Genomic DNA, 23,589 nt, shown 5'->3' on the forward strand with positions numbered 1-23,589 from the left:
GGGAGGTCGTGGGTTCGATCCCCGGCCGAGTCATACCAAAGACTTACAAAAATGGTACTTACAACTACCTCGCTTGGAGCTCAGCATTACGAGTTTATTGTTAGGACTGGTCGGCCTGGTGTAAGGATAATGTGACTGGGTGGGACATCATGCTACATGTCTGCGGCATGATGCCCCATTGCTAGACATCACTATAAACTGTCACACTGCAGACATCGTAGCGATATGACTGAAAAATTGTTAAAGCTACGTTAAAAATCCAAATCACACACACTCGTTCTGGTAATTACCAATGAACAAGAGAGAGGATCGTGTAAATGACATTACGTTTCCCCTCCAGCGTTAATAAGACGTTCCCTCTTATCTAAGATTGCAATATGTGATAAATTTAGCTCGGTCGAAAAGTAAAGAATATTCCCGGGAAAATAGGCACCTGCAAACCAATCATACCATTTCGTGTGGTCACATGACTTTGGGTCGACTTTTATTGACGTAACATCTTTCTTGAACTCCGCCAATATTGTTTAAGTTTTTCAACTTTGTAGGGTACGACAACTTCAAGTATCGTTGCACAATTGCAGTTGAAGTTGTTTTAATTGTAAGTGAGTATCGTATTTATTGAAAGGTCCGAAATAACATGGAAATATCAGAGGAAATCGAGGCACTCGCTGAAGAAAACAACCAAAATGGCGATGTTGACATATTATCAGCAGGCGAAGCAAGTGACGAGTTAGGAGTGTTTAGAGAGCTGACCGAGAAAGAAAAACCAATGAGAATTATTAGAAAAGCCAAGAGGATGCACCCCAATAGTCCTGGTAAAAATATGCAGCAAACAGTATTAGCAGTTAATGGCAATAACAATGCTGTGTCCAAGAACAGCAGAAAGTCTCGCAGTGGAAGGGGACGAGGTCAGCCCAAAAAGGGTATGTTGAGAGATAAGACACTAAGATTATTTGTAAATAACTGTAAAACAGGTTAATGTATGTTGTGCAGGAAATGCAGGTTCGTTGGATAAACGCCTTTTGCTCGTCATGCACGTTATTTATTCTTCCACCCCCGTTACAGGGAGGGTCACGTGGCTATATTTAGCCACTGTCTGCACTTTCAATAACACAACCACGTGGTGATAGGTCGTGTCTCCAAGCATTTGTTATCTCTTTGGCACAAGGTCTGCGTGCAGTTTAATCATGATTGCTCTGGATTATGATGATGATAATAATAATAATAATAATAATTAGAAGAAGGAGAAGAAACAAATTTAATGAATAATAATAATAATAATAATAATAAAACCCAAAACAGTCAAAATAAAACAAAATGATATGTTTATATATTGTAGCTATAATTTAAAATGCCAAATGTAAAATTTCATCTCCAGTTTATAAATGTATTTTTGTGAAGGTCACAGCATCAGAAATAAAAAATTCACAAGTAAAATATAATTCCTTTCATGTTTTTCACGCATAGCATGTGCAAGCAACTTATATTATTGCCTGCAAAAAATAAAATTCTTTAAAAATTGATAATTTTTTTTGTATAGTGTATATATTAAATACAGCTCTGGTAATGGAACATGTTTTGGTTTTAATTCTTGAAAAAGCCACTAGTGTTCCTGAGGTATACTTTACAAATGTATTTGGTATATAAAAGAAAATTTTGGGGAACTGTGCCTCAGCCAGTCAATAAATTGCAGTTGTAATTACTCAGAAATTGCTATTATGAGTGTGTGTCCAATCCAAAAGCCAAATTATATGAAAATTACTTGTGCTTGCAGATAATTTATTTATTGCTAAGATTCCATTATTCTTTTTAAAACTGCTCCGGTGGCCTTGTGGTTAGAGCGTCTGCCATACAACTCTCGTTCTGGTACTGCTCCGGTGGCCTAGTGATTATAGCATCCACCTTGGATGCAGGCGGTCGTGGGTTCGATCCCCGGCCGAGTCATACCAAAGACTTACAAAAATGGTATTAACAGCTGCCTCGCTTGGCGTTCAGCATTACGAGGTTAGTGTTAGGACTGGTTGGCCTTGTGTCTGGATAATGCGACTGGGTGGGACATCATGCTACATGTCTGCAGTATTATGCCCCATTGCTAGACATGACTATAAACTACCACACTGCAGACATCGTAGCGATATGACTGAAAAATTGTTAAAGCTATGTTAGAAATCCAAATCACACACTCTTCTGTATAAAGATGAGATAAGGGCAAAATTGATTGAATGTACAGTGTGACCCCGCTATAGCTTGCTCTGTTATAATGCAGATTCGGATATAACGTGGTTGTGGCATGTCTCCTGAAATGTCATATACATGTATTTTTCTTCTGCACAAAAAAATTCATAAAAAGTATGAAAAAAACGTAAAAAGTTGCTTATCATTTTGGGTAAGAGATCGTGTATGAATAATACAAGATGATCTTGGCATGAAAAAGTATTTTTTTCTTCTTCTTCTTAAAAGTAAGAAGAAGAGAAAGCACAGAAAAAGCTTATTCTGGGATCGCGTAGATCTTCGCCAATGTCGCAAACTTGGATTGTTTTTCCTTATTGGCTGCAAAACATGCTATGTGGCTCTTTTTATTTGCTGGCAACATTGTTGGCTGTTTAAACTTTAATATACAACCATTGGTTTGGAGTGCAGAAATTCAGAGGCCCCATGAAAGGAAGCTGCAAACTGGATATAAAATGCACTGAAATTTATCTATTGTTAGATAAATAAATTCTTTGTCCATACTGACAAACCATCTAAACAGTGCATTGTTATATCATAATCCGCTTATCCTGACATCTAGCATGAGTTCTGTATGTTGTGAAATATCCGATTTTTTGTTGTTGACATTTCTGGTAATGGAGATCAACTGGACGAGGCATTGTCTCGTAATCTATCTTTTATCGGATATTTGGCCGCTTGCTAGTAATTGATATATTTACAAAGACTGACATTTGTATGTGGATGGTAAGTAAAATTCCTCTTCATTTCCCTCAGAATTAAATTCTTCAGAATGCTCACATTTTCAGTAATAATCCCTGTCATCAAAACACCTGCGTTTCTATCGTCCATTGACTCTTTGTTAATTTTCAGATGCATGCGTGGAAAGCAGCATCATGCTGCTACCACAAATGTAAAAAAAAAAAAAAACAATAAAAAAATACATCTTATTGGTTTATTCAGTAGGCATGGAGGGATAGTAACTAGAATAGTCTAAACGACGGCCAATTCCTTTTTAAAAATGTACTGAGATAAAATAGTTTGCTGAAATTTCAAAGGAAACAGATCACCTTTGAAGCACCAGCTGTTATGAAAACGTGCTCAGCAAATGGAAAAAATACCAGTCTCAGTCATACAATACAATTATTTGATGTTGCCACCACAATAAGAAATGGGCATTCGTTTGGTTCTCCAAAGCTGTCCTTTAGTGGTGACTTCAATAGCGCATGCACCCTTCATCAAAGAAAGACAACTACAATCTTTCAATAACAGCAAAGAACTTTTCTTCAAAGGAAGTGAGTACCAAACTTAAATAAAAGTGATGGAATTTGATGGATTTTTGCATTTTCCAACGTGACTGGAACACGTTAATTGTGCTGTGAAAGTTTCCTTTTTGTAGGGAAAAAGTTTATGCCAACAGCAGCTTAAAACGCAAACTAACTTTTACCGACTTGGAATGTACTTTAAAGTAAACGTGCTTCGTCATTCGTTACATGATTGTGCTGTTTTTCCACTGAATTCAGACCAATACGACCTGTTACAAAATTAATGAATATTTTAAAGCTGTGTGTGCATATTTTCAATAGAATCACTTGTATTTTGGGTTCAATGTATATGATGAGGTTCGCAGGTGAGTAAACGGTGTTGATACTCTATTCATGCTATACATTAGACATTTATATATAAACAGGATTCACGTATATGTACCAATTCATGGTTCTCTAAAGAAAGTAAACTATTATATTATGTCTTCTCTGTTTTCACTACAGGTGTATTTCTCATTTAACATACGTCAATTCAAGATGGTAACTCTGCTGACGAAGCACGTATTTTACCTCCTGCATTTATTACCTACACACACATGCCACAAATTTTTTTTGTTTTTTGGTGGGGGGTACATATTCTTCAGCTAACTGACTTGGTTGCATATAACACGGTTCGGTATATAACGCGGTCGGGTTTTATGGCTCCCAACTACCGTGTTATAGCGGGGTCACACTGTATTGTCATATGACTGGTCAATACATAAGATGATACCTTTAAAATATTTGCAAAAAGAATGTACAAGTCCAAAAAAGGTCTCCTTTCTGCTTGATCAAGTGGGCTTATTAAGTAAGACAAAGATAAAAATTACACAGAAGTAAACCAGGCATTATTTATCAGAATAAATTTACCATCCAATGTGTACCTGCCAAAAGCAGTAGTTAATGACTTGCAAAAAATTAATTATAACTAAAATAAATTAACGCAGTCTTCCTTATAACTTGATCCTACAAGAGACAGTCCAGTTTTTAATAATAATGCCACCTGTTACCAGGTTTCTGGGTTGTCATCAGTTTCCTTAATTGCTAAACGAGTTCTTGACTCTTCTTGCTATTATTAGCATTCTAGGTCCATCTATGTCGGCAGCTTTAGGGTTCATTTTCCCGGCATCTGACTAAAAGCAACATTTCATTCTCACTTTTCTCAGAAATTTCTGCCCATCTATCCAGTCTATGCAAGCGTGGAAGAACATTTCTGTTGAAGCCCCTACAAAATAGGTTTCCTATTTCATTGGATTTAAACTTAGAGTATGTGTGTATATACATCACAACCTTGATAACTCGCGCCCAGATAGCTCGTGAACCTGCTTATAATGTGGGATCAGGTGTGGATCCCATTTTTAAACCAGAAAATACCCCAAAAATTTATCCCTATTTCTTGAAGAAAATCACGAACAAAATATGTAACAGAAACTTTGATGTATCGCTTGTTTTATTGTCGAAAACGGTAGATATAACCCGGAAATTGTAATCAACATATGAAATATCAAATTTAAAAATAAGTCATACAATTTTTTGCATTTTCTTTCTAAACGATATTCCTAGTACACAGCAATTAACAATATATAAGGAAATTTCGATCAATGAAAATGTCACTCGCGCTGAATGGAGTCATTACTTTATTAAATACAAATATAAAAAAAATTTATCAATTGAAATTTGTGTTTTAATTCTATCTTTTAGTTCCTTTTAAGTGTAACGGTCATAAATGCAATGTGTCGTCTTGTAATTAAATGTAAAATGCTTCAATCTACCGTAACAGCTATGTCCATGAGCGTTTCTCTGAGAACCTAATTAAGTGCTGACTGTGTTTTGATAGCTGACTTAACAAGTATTTGTTGTGTTGTTCCACGGAATTAAAAGCAGGCCTTTTTTGTATTATCACATTAATTATGATTTTTGAATCAAATAAGGAGGTGGAATAAAAGAAAAGTTAAAAGGCACGAAAATCCTACAAACTTAAAATCTAGCGGCCCCGGTCGTATGTCGGGTGAACTCACTTCATTTGATCAATTGAACACTTAGAAATGTTATTGTGTATGTAACATAAACTATCTTAAATTAACTGACTCTTTCATAACTGTGATCAAAGATAACAAGGCAGCCAAGTGAAATAAATAATTCGTAAAATAAAGAGCTTGATTTCACAGATATGGACCATTGTGGGCAAGTGAATTTAAGAGAATTCCTGAACTGGCACTTAGAGATATCCTCAAGGATGATAACTTTTCGTTATAGAATTTTTAAAAATGGCGTCCGGAAAGAAATGCATATTTAAGACAAAACCTAAAATAAGCTTCTAGAAAAGTCTTAATAATCAGATCAAAAGAATAAAAAGGTGTATCTTGCGAAAATTAGCCTTAAAATACGGATTTATAGCATACTTGGCAAAAACTACTGAAGAATGATTGTTGCCAAAAAATCTGATAATTGGTTCATCCATGTTTTATTTGGAGCTGGGTTTCATATTAGAATTAGTGAAATTAGTCAGGGAACCAGACTAACTTTACAGCAGCACCCCAGATGCTTTTAAACTGAACCTATTTGTTCATGCAACTCATCGTATGATCAAACTGTTGATTTTAGAATGTTTAAAAATAGCATCCAAACAGTGAATCATGTTTAAGATGAAAGGGAAAATAAGCTTCTAAAAAAGTGTTATTAATAAACATGGAAGAATAAAAAGGAGTATTCAGATTCTTGTGAATAAAAACTGGAAAGGACACAATTATGTTTGTTGGACATCACATGCCAATTTGAGTATGTCTCATGGCGGGAGATAAGATTGCCATCATCATGTGAAATGGAATTGTCAAAGTTGAGAGAGACAACAAGCCATTGAGCTGCATAGGGTTTGGAACTAGAGTTTGTGCAACTGTGCTAGTGGTAAAGTCTACTCGTACTTTATAAACCTTTCAGTTGAACATAACATTTATTATAGATGCGTCAATTTTTTAATTACATTTTCCAGCTTTACAATAGCAGTTTATTGATATTTTGTTACACCTTACTGAAAACTGGTCAATCTTACTGAAAAATATCAACTGCCTTACTGAGATGGACTTGTCAGGGTTGACGGGCCTGGTATAGTCCTGTTCGTGGTGTTTTCATCTGTTGAGCATCTGTCTCTGAACAATTGCTTCTTACAATTCTGGAGTCTTTATGTCAAATCAGATTTCAGTAAAACTTTAATTTGGGTCTATAACATACAAGTTGCTGTCAAGTTCAGTAATGAACAAGAACTGTGCATGAGCTGCTGATCTTGCATATGACTAACTGTGTCACCTCTCTGGATTCCATATTTTCTATCTAACTTACATGAAATTTTGGAATGTATGTTTATTTCATTACAGTCGATTACAAATCTGACGCATGAGATCCATGCATACTAATGAGATTATGCATCTAGTTTGGCTTCATTTCTGATCCAGTTTTTATCAAACTTGGAATACAATTTTATATTATCATTGGATTAATTCAGTAATGAGCAAGATTCTTGTGTACTAATTAGTAGGGATGAAATGATACTCAGCCTGCGATAAGATACATATCAATAAACATACTAGTTTGATGGTCTTTCCATCTTTGGTAGGTAGATTGTTCCCTTTTATGTATGTTAACATACTGGCTGTATTTCCTGTATGCATGTTACAGATATATATATATGGTTATCATATATTTATATTAAATTCTTATCGATGACAAGATAACAAATATACCTCCAGACTACCTGTTGGCTGTCAATGACTTTTATTCATTGTTTTAGGCCATTTAATGGTGGCTCCTTTTAACTCACTTTAGCCACCAGACCCATTGTTTTGCATGGCATGAATGCTTTGAAAACATCTTATTACCAATCTCACGTCTAACTTAAAACTCGGAAAACATTTTGATCTTATCTTCAGAACAATGCAATTTTCTTGTGCATATAAAAGCTCATGTAGAACAAATCCATACCTGGGAATGAGGATACATGCCAACAAAATCTATTACGTTGTACTTCCTGCATATGCAAAAGACTGCTGCAGCCACAGGTACTAGTATTTGTTAGTAAAGAAGGAAAACTATTGACAACACCCAGTCCTATCCTATATTTCTTTTCTTGTAAATTTTATGTCTTGAATGCGTGCCATGCGGAGGCAAGAGGTATGCATAGAGGCATATTCTGTGCATACATACCTTCCCCTTTTCGGCATATTGTCAACTGCACATCGGTACCAATGTAACCTGACAATATTCAGATCAGTTCGGATTAAGAAGAGTCGATTGCATCAGCATCAGGTGCCCTGTCCCGCTCAGACATCACATGGGTATACAATTTTATTTTACTTCTCTGCAGTTGTAAAACAAAAAATGGCAGTCTTGAAAATATGTTACAGTAGAAAATATGAAGCATATTCCAAGACCATTTTTCCCATGCTTATATGATGAAATATTGGATACATTTTCTGTCCCACCCACTTTTATTGATGCCATTTATATTGACAAGCCACCTAGGTCAGCAAAAGTGCTAAAATGACCATGGTGTATTGTTACCATCAGATTTGTCATGCTTATGTTGACATTGAGATAAAAATATAAATGTCACCAGTTAGATCCCAACTTGAATAAATCTTTTGTTTTCTAATTATTCATGTCAACAAGCTGCCATTTCCAACCCATACTTGAGTTTTCTTGGTTTCTTTCTTTTGATTAATTATAGTTTGAATTTCGTCATTAAACAATATTGTAGTATTTTGCATCCATTGTTTTCTCATAGCATAACTTGAGTACAAAGTGTTGTTGAAAAATCTGTGCTTTTAGTCTTTGAATGTTTGGGAAAAGTCTTTGAATTTATCATTCAGAATTCTGTATGAACCCTGCTTGACCTCTGTATGAACCCTGCTTGACAGGATTCACTCGGGCCAGATGATGTCTTGATAAACAGGTAGTACTGTATTAATTTTATTAGTATTAGATCTGAATATATCCACTGAGGTGTAATTCGTTTTAGATTGGGCAGTAAAACTTAATTCTGCAAGTACTTTCCGATCCATCCATGTGTCTTTGGATTCAGATTTCTTCTTCTTAGTCATTGGAAGATGTATTTTCTTCCTAAAATTTTAATAAGTGGGGTCAATTGTGCTTCCTTATTGGTTTGAGAAATGAGCGCAAGATTGTGAGTGAAGATCAGAAACCCAGGAAGACTGATTTGTATTATATATGTATCAGCAATTATTGTTCTGGCTTGTAGAATATATATTATTTTTATTGTTTACAGGAGGTGCAGGTGGGAAGGGAACATGGGGAGCCCCTGGGGATGAATTATATGCAGATCGCACTTACAAGGATGCTAAGGATCCAAACTATGATTCTGAAAGTGAGGTAATGTAATTTCCATATCTAGTGAAAATCCATTTGGCATGTTGAGTGTATATTCTAAGTATTTTAAATTTGGGTACTAATTCACGAAGCAGTGATCAGAAACCTCTGGCGATATTTTGTGTTCGGCCTATACCCCGGCAGGGGTGACAGTCAAAACACAGTTACAAAAAAATAAAGGTGACTTGGATAATATTTTCCCAGGAAAGTCCACAGTTCTGTATCACAGTAATCATAAGAGGTATTGTCCATGAACATGTAATTAGTACTCAGTTAACCCTTTACCTCATACAAGCGTCTTTGAACGCCTCTACTCCATTCGCATGGAAGCGCCTTTTGACGCCTCTACAAGATTCACATAGAAGCGCCTTTTGACGCCTGCTGTAAATATCAGCCATTTTGAGCTAGTTTTCGTAGTGCCACCTTCGGGGAAAACCCCCCTATTACATACTACATTCATTTCTGCGAATGACAATTACGTCAGATCATGTGGTCGCTATTCATGCACTGGTCGATATCTGCTATTTAAAGTAACTGGGTCATAATCTCCAGTCTCCAAAATGGCAGCCACAGATTTCATTCAGTACGTACAAAGTTTTCACGATTAGAATAACAACCACGAAAGATTCAATAAATTAGGTAAAGTCTCTGATATTGATGTAGGCAGCAGTTAGTTTTTATAAATTATCAGATTCAGATGACTTAGTGATATAGACGCGCACGAAAACCTTGTAGATTTAGAGTATCAGAAATGGCAGCTACGGTTGGTCACGCGGCCTCAGGGACATGACGGTGAATGAGTTCTCTCAAGATTTTGAAACACATAAAAAATTCTTCTGTGGAAAATAATTACATAGCTATAACAATCGGACATTACTCTTAAATTTTTCCACCTATAATATATGTGTACCAAAAATGTAAAATTGTTAAAATTGATGTTAAACGTAACACCACTACATTGCTTAACAATTCACAGGCAGGATTTCATTCAGTACTTACGAAGTTTTCACGAGTAGAATCACAACCACGAAAGATTCAATAATTTTGGTAAAGGCTCTGATATTTATGTAAGCAGCAATTAGTTTTTATTATCAAATTCAGATGACTTAGTGATGTAGACGCAGATGAAAAACGTGTAAATTTCAAGTATGGGAAATGGCAGCTACGGTCGGTCACGCAGCCTAACTGACATGACGGTGAACGAGTTCTCTCTCGATTTTAAAGCACATAAAATATTCTTCTGTGAAAAATAATTACACAGCTATAACAATCGGACTTTACTCTTCAATTTTTCCACATATAATAGATGTCTATCTAAAACGTAAAATGGTTAAAACTGCTGTTAAACGTAACACCACTACATTGCTTAACAATTCACAGGCATGCCTATGCTGATGCGGTCTGCCTGGTAACAGGTGTTCTATTTATAGCGTGCTGCACTTTGTCACTATGCTCTATGAGGTAAAGGGTTAATGACATGCTTACAGTCCTTATAAAATATCTTCTAATACTTATCAGCATCATTACCAAAAACATTTGAAAAAATGTATATTTTGTTAAAGTAAATCGGGTCAGTTTTATTCAAGCAGTTTTGTAATGTTGCTGGACCTTTTCATGGCTCCACTTTTCTTTTTCTCCTTTGTGTCTGTGTGGTTTGCATTTGGACTTGAATACGAATATGTTATTTTAAAAAAAAAACAATTTTTTTTTGTGATAAATGAATTTTAATGAATAAAAATAAAACTTTGTTTTGTATCTTCATTATCAGCACAGCTTCAGTGACTATGTATTATAACAATGGTGCAATGTTGTATACACTGTATCCTCATGTACCAGAGGTGACATTACCACCAAATACTGAAAATTGTGTCTTTTATTCTGTGACCTTGCTAAGGTCAGTTGGTAATCGATGAAAATATCTCATTGCTCATTTGCAAACAGTAACTTTGCAAGAACTTGATTATACGCCGGTTGAATCTAAGCATCAAGAACTTTCATGAGTATATTTATCTTAATGAATTTTTAAGTGTTTCATTTCACTTACGATGATTCAGTGTGCATGACTTTTGTCAGATTGGGGAGGGGGGGCATTAATTTATGTGGGATTCATGCAGGCTTGCATCCTTGACTACCTGAATTTGACCGTATGGATTTTTAAACTGGTGAGGTTTTACCTTTGAGAAGTTTTGATTTAAATGCATCTTCAACTGTAAACCTACTTTAATTTGCTAAGAGTGACCCATATCTATTACACGTATCAATTGTTATAAATTTCTAGTGAAAATTTTGCATTCAGTATTATGTTAAAATGTATGGGATGTAAAGATGCCAGTGGGTATCTGGGTACTTGGGTACCCGCCCAGTGATAATAACCTGGGTAATAAATGAGCCATAGGGTATCCATTCACTGTATACAGGTTTTCTGCATTGCTTGTGAAGACAGCAGTCACATTGTTTTCAGGTTGAGAATCCGTTTGAATTGGCTGCAAAAAAGTGTGCCAATCAAAGGTCTTCCTTTTACAGTAAATAATTGACCTTAATTCCATAGCTTGTTTTCCCACATGACAGCTGTTGATTTGAAGCATGAGTGATGTACAATGGAGTGGTTTCAGAACTTTATCACAAAATCAAGACGAATTCTTGGACTTTGTACCAGATGTCATTATGTAGTAATATTTATAGAATATTAGTGTGAATTTAAAATTTAAAAAAATTTGACTTAGGTTTGTATACATTTAATGCAATTTCCCTTTTATTAGGTACCCTGGTACCGATTGTTAGGATCAAGGGGTACCCATACAAGTTTCTTAAAATTTTGTCAACCTTAATGGGATGAAATTTAAACAGTTTTCTCAGTGGATATGGGTCTACAGGAATAGCATTTAACATAATTTCCTTGTAGTCAGATGGACTAGTAGATTGAAAAGTTAGTAGTCCTGCCGAATCTCTGGCTACTCCTCCCACAAAACAAATCTCTACACACGTATCAAGAGCCACAGAACTTTAATTTCATAAATATCACTATCATTTTCATAATTGAAAAGTGCAGATTGCTTTAGACAACCTCAGGGTTTCATGAAAATATTTCTACCATTTCGTAAGAAAATCTATGTGATTCTCCAAACATTAACTATACCAACAAAAAATAAAAGATGGACTGAACAAATTAGAGCCTTGTCATATAAAAAGGAAATAACTTGATAGGAAAAGATAAATATATCAATCACCATGGTCATTACATGTTTTAATAACTCCACAGAGAGACATTTTAAGTGAGGAACTGTTGTGCTCTAATGAAAGCAGGATGAGAAGATGTCTCATTATGACTATTGACACTTTGCTGGTTTTCACAATGGATATATCAGTACCAACAAATCTAATTGCCCAACCCCTGGTACCCCTCTAATTTTCATCATGTTTTCTAAGTGCCCATCAGGCTTTTCTAAACAAAAAAACATTTGCTCGAAAAAATGTTACGCTGATGGTTGAAGTTTTTTTTCAAGATGTTGGCCTGCCATAACATAGCATGTCATGCTTAAAACAAGATTTTTGTTTCCCAAAACCCTGACACGGTCATGTTTAAAAACATAAAAAAAATTCAGTATTCTACAAAAATAGAACAGAAAGACTCCACTTTATTATATGCCAGTTAGATGTAGCATGTATAAGCTGTAAACAGTCATGATTGGAGCTATTGTAAAACTGTCCTTTGGCAGTTAAAATAAAGGCAATAAAAAAACAAAAGAGGTCAGGTATAAATGACCATTTCATGTATTACTCATTTGGCTGACAGTAGTGTGATTATTACTACTGTATTACCTGCAAAGCCTCCGTTCAATCTGAACATATTATGCCCCCTTCCCTATTGAAATGGTCTGTCCCAAATGTGATATATATTCATTTTTCTATAAAGACAAGCAAATCTCATGAGATACAGTTTTGACAATGCCAATGTTATAGTTGTCCAGAACAACTTGTTTTTAAACATGATTAACTCGGGGAATCCATCGGGGAAGTTTGAACACCTGTACCTTTGGTCTCTACAGTGTTTCCCCCAGCGGTGTAAAATTGAGAGTTTAAAAAAAAAAAACTTAGTGTCAGAACTGGGGGTCAAATAAATAATGGGGGGGGGGGTCAAAAATGTACTGACAAATTTTCATATGACTCGTACTTTTTCAGCTTGAAATAGGATATTGCAACTTGCACAACATTCTCTTTCTCTCTCTCTCTCTCTCTCTCTCAACATACAAAAAAACCAACATGCACAATTAACAAACAAATGCATTGTCCATGCAAAGAATAATTTTATTAGTTCATTTTTCTTTTAAAGTCGTACTTTTAACAGTCTCCTTATAATCAATATGAAGCTATATTATAGCACAACACATTACATACAAGCCAATACAAAAAGCCAAATAAATCTTTTTAACCAAATGGCAGTTAATAAAATGTGTACCATCATTGGTTTCATTGTACTTCGTCCTAGAACACATTTATCCAAAAATCAAGGAGGATAATGATTCATCTTCTTTCTAATATGTTACACTTGAACTTTAAGATCTTTCTTTTATTGCAGCAGAGTTAAAAACCAACAAAATCTGCAATGACCCGCTGACTTTGTAATCTAGATAACACATTTGTCTCTGCAAGTTTACTGATTTCTTTGTTGTGAAAGAATGTCTTGGGTTATAATGTGTTCTCCAGATATCTTGTGGTGAACAAGGGCAGATTTTTTAAAATTCTAAAACCCTGTCACGAAAAGATTGGTCACTTTTGCAGTCTTCGCAATCACCCTATCCAAAGTCAGTGTGGTAATTCTAATGGATGTGCTGTATTCCGTCAATGGAATTATTTCATTAAAGTTAGATCCACAGTTACTCTTCTGTGTTCTGCTTCTTTCACTTTCTTTTGCTAATGACTTTTTAGTGCATGACGTTTTAATCTGGAGATCACTTTCTAGTGCAACAAGCCTTGAGGTTAAACATCTAGATGACATCTTGCTGAGCTCGATGGAAATCGCGCGAGAGCTTGCGAGATTAGGGGAAGCTACTCTGTCAAAACATTGTCTATGCTAGTCTGGTTCATTGTTTCGTATGTTTTCTGCGTTGCACTCTGCTATACCAAGAGAGGAGCGCAAGGCAGGGAGTAAACAAAGCTGGGAACCAGTTAGTGCCTATGCTCAAAGTATATACGATGTCATCCATTGTCCAATGCATTGGGTATTAAATAAATCCTGATCATATTATGAAAATCCTTTGCGTCAAAAAAACGCACAGCAACAAAAGCGTGCGTCCCTGATGCACAAATGTGTGTAAAGGGAAACACTGGAGACGGTCTGTAATTAGTGTAGGGATGAAGACCAACGACAGTTGTATTATCTTTAAACTCCCCTGTTGAATACATATTTGAAGTGTAGCAATTGTAAATTTGTGACTATTTTTAAAAAGGGAGCATTTTGGGAACATGGAAATTGTATTCCAGGCTTTTGGGTTTTTTTTTTAGTCACCTTCCCATAGCCTGTGTTTTAAAAAAAAAATTGGGGTGAGGGCACTGTATACAAACATTATGAACCTTTGAACAGTTGCTAATCCTTTAAAGGTAGAATGGAGATTTTTAAGACAATGACACTAGAAAGTCAATTTGACAAGTACTCAGGTTTGGTTTACTGTCATTTAGTATGAGATTCCTCTGACCTTTTCTAGCCAATTTTAGTTATTTTGACTTTTATGTTGTGATGCTAGGTCAGATCACTCGTATAAAAAAGTTGTAATTCACCGAAACAATGCAGTATCAACAATAGGGTATATGCCTACTACTTGGTCTAGCAAATTTTAAAGACCTTACATGGAGCCCTACAATCGTGAAGTTGATAGTATGATGAAATTATCTTTTCAGAAATTGCAATTATAACATTTATTAACTCATTCGGGGGCCCCGAGTGGCCGAGTGGTCTAAAGCGCTCTTCGTTACAGATCACTGCCATCTCACCTCTGTCTGCGGCGGTTCGAGTCTAAGATTCAGCCAATGTGGGCATGTGAGAAAGCTTGCCAGTAGCTTCTCGTGGGTCGGTGGTTCTTTCCGGGATTTTCCGGGTTCTTCCTCCACCATTAATACTGGCCGCCATGTATAGCCTATCGTGCTGAAAAATGGCGTTAAGCCCAACAACAACAACAACAACATTAACTCATTCAGCTCCTGCACTGTTATTAGTATCACTGCTGCTATGCCCCAGCAGTACTAAGCTGTGTCTAGCTGCTTGTGCCCTAGAGTTTTTACCTGTTTGGAAAATTTTGTAAACATCATGCACATGCATTCACTCTTACCTTAATTTCTCTTCTTATATCCAATAAAAATCCACAAAATTATCACCAATTATTCCAAATGAATTTGTCTACACATTGACGTAATTTTTTTCTTCTTATTTGTCCAAGTCTTACACAACTTATTTATACACTATTTACAAAATCATAACCAAAATTTTTATATATATGTCATCAGCCCTATCATCATCGCTGTCAGCATCCTCTTCAATCTCAGAAATTTCTATGTCCGAATCTAAATCACGCAAAATATCCAACTGCTGAACATATCTTTCCTCTGCTTGCTCAATATTTTCAAAATCAAACTCGATAAACTCCTCATTTTTGCTCTTGTTGTCATCAAAAATCACTCTTACATCCGCCATCATTTAAAAATTTTCAAGAACAGAACACGTAGTGAAACTGCTCTCAGAAACCCTTGGGGCCTGAACAATTCAGATTTGCACAAAGGAAAGTAAAATCATTCTTTATTGGTTTAATAATGGTCTGATTCTTGGGAGAAAAAAAAACATTTGTAACTAATCAGAGACGTTGTATCTAACACACATTCCCCACGACTGAGTCAGGATCGGCCATTGAATGCAGTCAAACAGACCACGACTACAGGCGAGATCGGCCATTGAATGCAGAAACCGGATCACACATACAGATGATATCAGGGCTGAATGAGTTAATGTCTTTAATTCATTGATAGAGTATCACGCAGAGAGCACATGTCAGCATGGTGCTTGTTATGGGTAGTACCAAAGTGTGAAAAGTTCTTTGTTTCACGAAAATAAGAAATAAGTGCGAAAAGAGATCTCGTATTTTCTTAATTTCTTTTTCAGATTGAATAATTCTGTTTTCTTTAAATGAAAGATAATGAGAAAACACATTGACTAATGTATTTACAACATGAATGTTCCTGACAATTTGTGATACGTGCTGAAACCACTTGGTGTACTGTTTTAAACGATCTTTCAGACATTGAATATATTGAGAATAAGTAATTTATACAGAAAAGGAAAGAAAAGCTGCTTATTGACAATTATTTCCAAGTCCATTATTAAAATAAGTATTCAACCACTTAACACGTGCATTAAAAGGTAATTCACAGACCCGAAGCACTGTATTACCTGATTGATCAGCCAAGGTGTATATAATAGATTAACATATTGGAACTTTGGCTAGCAAAGATGACATCAGTATGGCTGCCATGAAAATTTTACTGTCATTACAACCACTGAATGGTAGGTTGTATTGAATGGCGATTTAACCAGAATACTGACAATGATGTCTACTTCTTCCTAAATGAAATAGTACCAGTTTGACTTATAATATGACCACCACAGCTGATAATTTGAAAATGTTGTTTCTGCAGAATAACACTCTGCATTAAAACGAAGAAATGAAAATTTGTTATGGACAGAGAGGTACTTATTGTTTAAATAAAATTATTTTTTTGCCTGAATGGGCTTTTATATTTAGACAGTTGATTGCGTGCCATAATTTTAGTTGTTTCTTGTAAATGTTGAATGGATTTTTATGCACCCATGAACACTAAACTCTTATGAAATTTCTTTGTTGTTTTTTTTTTCTCTTTCTCAGGAGGAGTATGTAGTGGAGAGGATAGAACCAGAGATCTCAGAGGAAGAGTTGGAGAAAATCGTAGAACCCATCATACTAGAATATTATGATCATGGAAGTGTAGATGAGGTCAAGGTAATTGTTTATTTCAAGATAATGCTATCATTAAACTGTTTTCCATTGCTTTGCTGTCTAAAAGGTTTTGTGGTATTGATGCAGTAAACAGACCCAATACTATTATCAAGGACTTCAGTTCGGTGTGGTTCATTTGATAGGTTGATCAGATTGGTTGGGTTGGATGTGTAATAGAGATCTTGAGGTGCAAATGATATTTGAGCATTGCAGCTAGATCTGGGGGGAGGGGAGAGGACTGGAGGACAATACACATTCTTGAACATTTATCTTTACATTTTGAGAACTTTAATTTTTAGTCAGCACAATATAACTACTTTTAATCGGCTCTGCATAGCCAGCAGTGTGCTGTCACACCTTTAAATCCAATACATACATTATTTATTTATTTATATTCTTTTAACTTGACTGGTCATAGACCAGAATAGTTGATGGGATGGCCTGTTTATTGGCTGTCGTCTGATTTTGCACAAATTTGTTGATGCTACTCCTAAGTTACTTCAAGGATCGCCATGAAATGTTACACTTTCATCCCATGGTCTAATTGGTCCTAAATGAAAATGGTGCGACATTGACTTCCAGTATAACTGCTAAAGTGGCCACCTTGAAAATTGTGTTATTGCTTCTGCTCCAGTATGAACAGTCATTTCGTATGTCAAGTAGATCATGTCATATGTTAAGTTAATCTGTCATATGTCAAGTTAGACATCCAGTATGTCAAGTAGATTATGTCATATGTCAAGTTAATCTGTCATATCTCAAGTTAGACATCCAGTATGTCAAGTAGATCATGTCATATGTCAAGTTAATCTGTCATATGTCAAGTTAGACATCCAGTATGTCAAGTAGATCATGTCATATGTCAGGTTAATCTGTCATATGTCATGTTAGACATCCAGTATTGTGGCCACAGCTGGCATCTTGAAAATCTTTTTATTGCTAGTCCTAATAAATGGAAAATCAGGCTGATTTGGGACTTTCGCCAGAACACTACTTATGAGGTCTGGTTGGTCTTGAATGAAACTTGTCCTTAAATGAAAAACTGATATGTAATATGACCACCATGGCTGTCGGCTTGAAAGGCTTTTTAGCACTTTTGATCGCTATTTCTATTGAATGGAAAGTTATATTGACATGAGGTTTTCACTAGAACACTTTTTATGATGTCTAGTTGGTCCTACATGAAAACAATACCAGTCATATAGACAGTATGGCTGCGATAATAGTGACCTTGAAAATCTTGCTATCGCTATTTTTCATACATACCAACCATTCATGCTTTTTTCTCCTAATTATGTCTTATGCTTGCCTGTGTATCAATTATTTTTTTTGATACATCAAAAAGACCAAAAATCACATTTGTCGTTTTTATTATCATCTCTTTAAACCCACACTTCAAATTATTTTGAGAATATTGTTTTTAAAAATAGGTGATTGCTGCTTAAGAATAGATTTGTCCATCATAGACCTACATGTGTTTTCCTTATTTTCTGTTTATAGCAGTTGTATCTAAGAAAACAGATGGGTTTCTTCAATTTGAAAACTTTCCTCACTGAATCACTATATTTTCTTGTTTAATTTGTAGACCAGTTTGTGCTTTAAAAAAATAATGGTACGAGATGTTAAGTGAAACAAGTTTTATCAGTGTGATTTATGAATGTTATATGACTGAAAATGTTAGAGAAGAGGGCTCTTTTTAAACTTCAAAACATGTCGGATCAGAAAAGAAGAAAAATATAACGCTTTACAAATTTAAAAAGAAGTCCATGTGAGTTATACTATACAGCACTCAGACTGAGCACATCTTCATGCTCGTTGCAGAATTTGTGGACTTTATGATTATTCAGTTAAAGTTAGACATGTAGACTAGTTAAAGTGATCGTTGTATATAAACAGTTTGTCAGTGTGTTTTGTGTTTGTGTTCTGGTACTAATCCACATTTTAGTTTGCCCATTTCTGACAAGAATTTTAACCTGCCGCAGATCCAGATTAGTAGCAAAAATAAATGTACATTTTTAATAGTTTCCTGTAATTATGGCATGTAATATATAGATTACACTTTTTATGCTCAGACTACACTTTTTGCCACTTGTGTTGTTAATAATTATGCTTTTACTTTTAGTGGTTGGCATGTATTGGGTATCGCCAAAAAACTTAAATGAAATTGGTGCCAATTTCACATCCAATATGATCACCACTGCAGTCATCTTTGAAATTTTGGTAATGGTACTCCTGAAAGAAAAGTCATATTGATATGTAGTTTTCACCAGAAGACTTCTGATATAAAGTTGGTCTTCAAATTGTGCCACTTGCACATCCAATATGGCTGCCACAGAGGCTATCTTGAAAATCTTGTTATTGCTGCTCCTCCTGAATGATGATTGTATCAACATTGGGGTTTCATGAGAAATTTTTTTATTATGTCTAGTTGGTTCTAAATAAAAAAGGTGCTGCTTGGATATGTACTCACACAGCATTTAAAAAGAAAAAATGGTCTTTTCTTGAATTCCTGGAAATATTTTGAAGCCTGTAAAGTTTCAGACTCTTATAATATGTACTGGCAGCCAAAATTTCAACTTAGAAATTCTGTGTGGATTTTATAACCAATAGATAGATCTTTATAAAACTAAAAGAACAAAAAAAAAAGATTATACGTCTACCTCGTCTGGTTCAAAAGTTATGGGTAAAAATATTCATAAAATGTCGAGATTTTCTTCAAATTTGTCAAATTGCATAAATGGCCAAATTAAGTAGTTGATATTATTGAAACTAATTGCAGTTTAAGTCTGGAACTTTTCAGATCTCTTACATTCTATACAGAGACTTTGCTCAATTTTTTGGGGAACTTAATTCTCTGAAATAACAATGTAGCACACCCTCCAAATTAACGATCTTCACTAAACTGGTCAATGGCAAGTACAGCCGCAAATATTAAAAATTCAATATCCTGGCCATTTATTCATCAATTTTTAAAATCTAAGGCGTATTGTCTTCAGATTGCTGAAATATATCTAATGATTCTATATTCTGAGGATTTAAAACAATTTTTTAAAAAAACATCTCCCTACCCCCTGGGCAGAACTCGCATGACGTCCTCATACAACCACACAAAACGTAAAATCTGCGCTGTGCAGAAGAGCACAACCAGTAACAAGCTTTTATTGAAATATAAAAAGCATGTTGTATAACAAATTCAATACCAAAATGTCATGTCTGTTTGGAAAATCCCGAGTCAGCTTTGCAGAATATCAAAATCTCAGTAAAACAAATACAGCAGGAAAACTTTAAGAAATAACAAAACATCTGAATCAGAAATCTATTCTAAATTTGCTCCTGCAGCAGCTCTCGGCGCATGATGTATCTCCATCTGCAAATTTGTATGCCTAAAATCATCTTGACATGAGGCTGAGCAAATCTTTTCAAAAAGTTCTTGAATTTGATCAGAAGTGACAGGAAATTTACTTTTAAGCTGATGAAGCTGGATCAAAAACTTGTAGGTGATGACATCTTGCTCTTGATGCTCAAGGGCTATTTTTCTTCTTTGCCCATTTTAATCAACCACCTAGATATATGGTGGAAGTCTTCATTCTCTGTAAAAGTGCAAAACAGCTAAGTTAGTAATTTATAAGACCTAGATCAGTGCAAGATTTGGGAAACTGAAATTTTTTCTTCCACAGTTTGAAACTTAAACATTGTAAAAAAAAAATATCAAAATTTTAAGTTTTTTTTTTTTTGTGTGTATTCTAGATTGAGATCTTCAGGTCATAGAATTTTAGATGTTTTAACTTTGTGAGCACATTTTGTTTTGTTTTGCTTTACCAAAAAATGTTTTGATACATTTATACATAATACCAAATCATGACATTGATTGGGAGGATGGAAATGTGTTTTTTATTTATTTATGTAGCAAAGAAACAGAGATTAATTGCTATTGGTGCATGATAATAGTATAAAAGTGTTGATTTCCCAGAGAGACCAACTAAAAATAACAATGAAACTTCGACCAAAAAATATTTTGATGGAAACAGCAGAAAGAAGAGATACATCGTAAGAGAGAAACCAACTTCCGGTTTATAAATGTCCAATAACTGTGAGGAAATGAGCAAACAAAAAAACAAGTACTACACAAAATATTTATGAACAGAATGATTAATTATTCACTCATTTTACTAATTCATTGAATCACTATAGGTAGTTATTATTTATTAAAATTAAATCACTCGCAGTCTTGGAATGCAAGATAGGTTAACACAAGGTAATTGTGAACTTCCTGTCGCAGTATACACACATTTTATCGAAGAGTATCTTATTTAATACATTAAAATTAAAATAAAAGAAATGCATAAAAATATTCGTAAATGTTTGGTAAAGCAAGAAAAACAATACCTACCAATGTGCTTTGCAATTTCTCACAAACAAGACCAAAATCTGGACCACTTGTCACCGATGAGAAGTCAGCCATTTAATTCAGAATCACCTCACAGTGCATGACTTGAGACATTTGAATATGACCTTGCGGTTTACATGGTTGTGATTGGCTGCCTTTAATGAGATCTTGAAGCCATGCATATCATTAAATTCAGCGAAAATTGGGCTTTCCAGCGCATATAGGTATCATATATTAATTTTAAAAAAGTGGCAGAGATATGTAGCCGGAAAAATTAACCTATTTTTTCAATGCTTACCAAGAAAATTTAATTTAAACATATATATTTCAAACTTATATGAAAATAAAGACCGTTCCCAGCTCTACAATGTGGTGCTATTTTTAGGTGTTGACCCAGTGACTTTGGAGTTTAAATGGAATTTCCTTAGCGAATGCAACATTTCTTGCTTTCACTGCGAGGCGTTCAGCTGACAGAATCATATCCAGCAGTGAATCTGTGGCTTTTTTAGATGAAAATTACTCTTCATTCACTTGTTTTTATCAACAAACCAAACAAACGGTTAAAAAGAGCAATAAATGAACTTTATTTCAGTATAAATTGTAATATTGGTGGTTCATCTAACAATGACAATATAGCTGGTTAAAGATGATCGTTTTTACAGAGCTCTGTCGAAAGTGCTACACGTCTTAAGGGAGGCTGCCAGTACATACTTATAATGTCACTTTTCCAAGAACTAAATTTATTTACCATGTATGTGGGTATCAGAGATTTTACTGGATGTTTACCTGCATATATTTTTGTCATGAATCATTCTATTTAAGCCATAAATTCTTTCTATTATTTTGCAGGAAGCCCTTAGTGAAATAAATCTAGGAAATAATAAATCTAGGATTCTGGAAATTGCTGTGAATTTAGCATTAGACCATAAAGCATCTCATCGAGAGCTCACATCTGTTCTTATAGCGGACCTTTGTGGAAAATTACTTACTAACGGTGATGTTGAGAAAGGATTTGATCATTTACTGAGAAGTTTGACTGATTTAACTATTGACACCCCAGATGCACCTACAGTGAGTACATTTTATATATATATATATGTGGACAAGAACATGCTCATCTTTACATTTTGCATAATAAGAAATAAAATCACTGCAGTTAATGTGTAATATCTGCTTAGTTTTATGTAGTACAAAACAGATTTAGAAGGATTTGGGGATGGACTCTCTCACTTCTGAAACCATCCACTGGCATAAAATGATCAGCAGTTTTGTATTGTTTGTGTTGTACTTTTGGTGTACTCTGTTTTGAATAGTGAACAGCTTTACCATTTGTATTTTTCTTAAGTATGATTACTACTGAATTACAAACCAGTCAACCCATATAATTGGAATGCGAGTCCTACGGAATTATAGACTGATCAACCCATATAATTTGACTGTGAGTCCTACTGAATTACAGGCCAGTCAACCCATATAATTTGACTGCGAGTCCTACTGAATTAAGGCCAGTCAACCCATATAATTTGACTGCGAGTCCTACTGAATTACAGACCAGTCAACCCATATAATTTGACTGCAAGTCCCACTGAATTACAAACCAGTCAACCCATGTTAGGACTGGTCAGCCTGGTGTCAGGATAATGTGACTGGGTGGGACATCATGCTACACATTTGTGGCATGATGCCTTAGTGCTAGACATCACTATAAACTGCCACACTGCAGACATCATAGTGATATGACTGAACATTTTTGAAAGCTAGGTTAAAAGTTCAAATTACAAATATACATACTCACCATCTAAAAAAAATGTGAAAACTATGCAAGGTGATAAACTAATGTGGCTTGAAATATGCCTCCTCACCAATTTTTGTGCTAGTTGATCCCATCAGCACATTCAGTCACAGATTAAATATTACAACATAGAAGCATTCCAAATTTGAACTCGATGTATGATTTAATTTATTTACATATCATTTAATAGCCATTTTTGTGTGAAATTTCTAGGTTTGTTTGTCAATACAGCAGCACATTAGACACTTTAAACTAAACATATTTGTTCATGCGAAGCATCTACATGATCAAACTGTTGATCATAGAAATTTTTTTAAAATGGCGTCCAGCAAGCAATTTAAGACAAAAGGGGAAATAAGCCTCTTGAAAAATGATAATAATTAACACAGAAAAATAAAAAGTGATATTAAGATTCTTGTGAATAAAAGCTGAAAGGGACACAGTTATGTTTATTGGACATCACATGCCAATTTGAGTATGACTCATGGTGGGAAATATGAT

At 34.9% G+C, this 23,589-nt stretch overlaps 1 protein-coding gene across 1 annotated transcript in view; it reads left to right on the plus strand.

The window, feature by feature from the left end:
- The first annotated feature begins 450 nt into the window (after positions 1–450).
- Positions 451–23,589, plus strand: part of LOC149795569 (programmed cell death protein 4-like) — a 38,606-nt gene continuing 15,467 nt past the window's right edge. The window contains exons 1-4 of the mRNA XM_089965401.1: positions 451–923; positions 8,791–8,894; positions 16,799–16,912; positions 22,146–22,367. Coding sequence (XP_089821527.1) covers positions 638–923; positions 8,791–8,894; positions 16,799–16,912; positions 22,146–22,367 — 726 coding nt within the window. The 5' untranslated portion in view covers positions 451–637. The remainder of the gene's footprint in view (positions 924–8,790; positions 8,895–16,798; positions 16,913–22,145; positions 22,368–23,589) is intronic.

Source organism: Sinohyriopsis cumingii, chromosome 7 (assembly GCF_028554795.1).
Source record: "Sinohyriopsis cumingii isolate HCF-2022 chromosome 7, ASM2855479v2, whole genome shotgun sequence".
NCBI lineage: Eukaryota > Metazoa > Mollusca > Bivalvia > Unionida > Unionidae > Sinohyriopsis > Sinohyriopsis cumingii.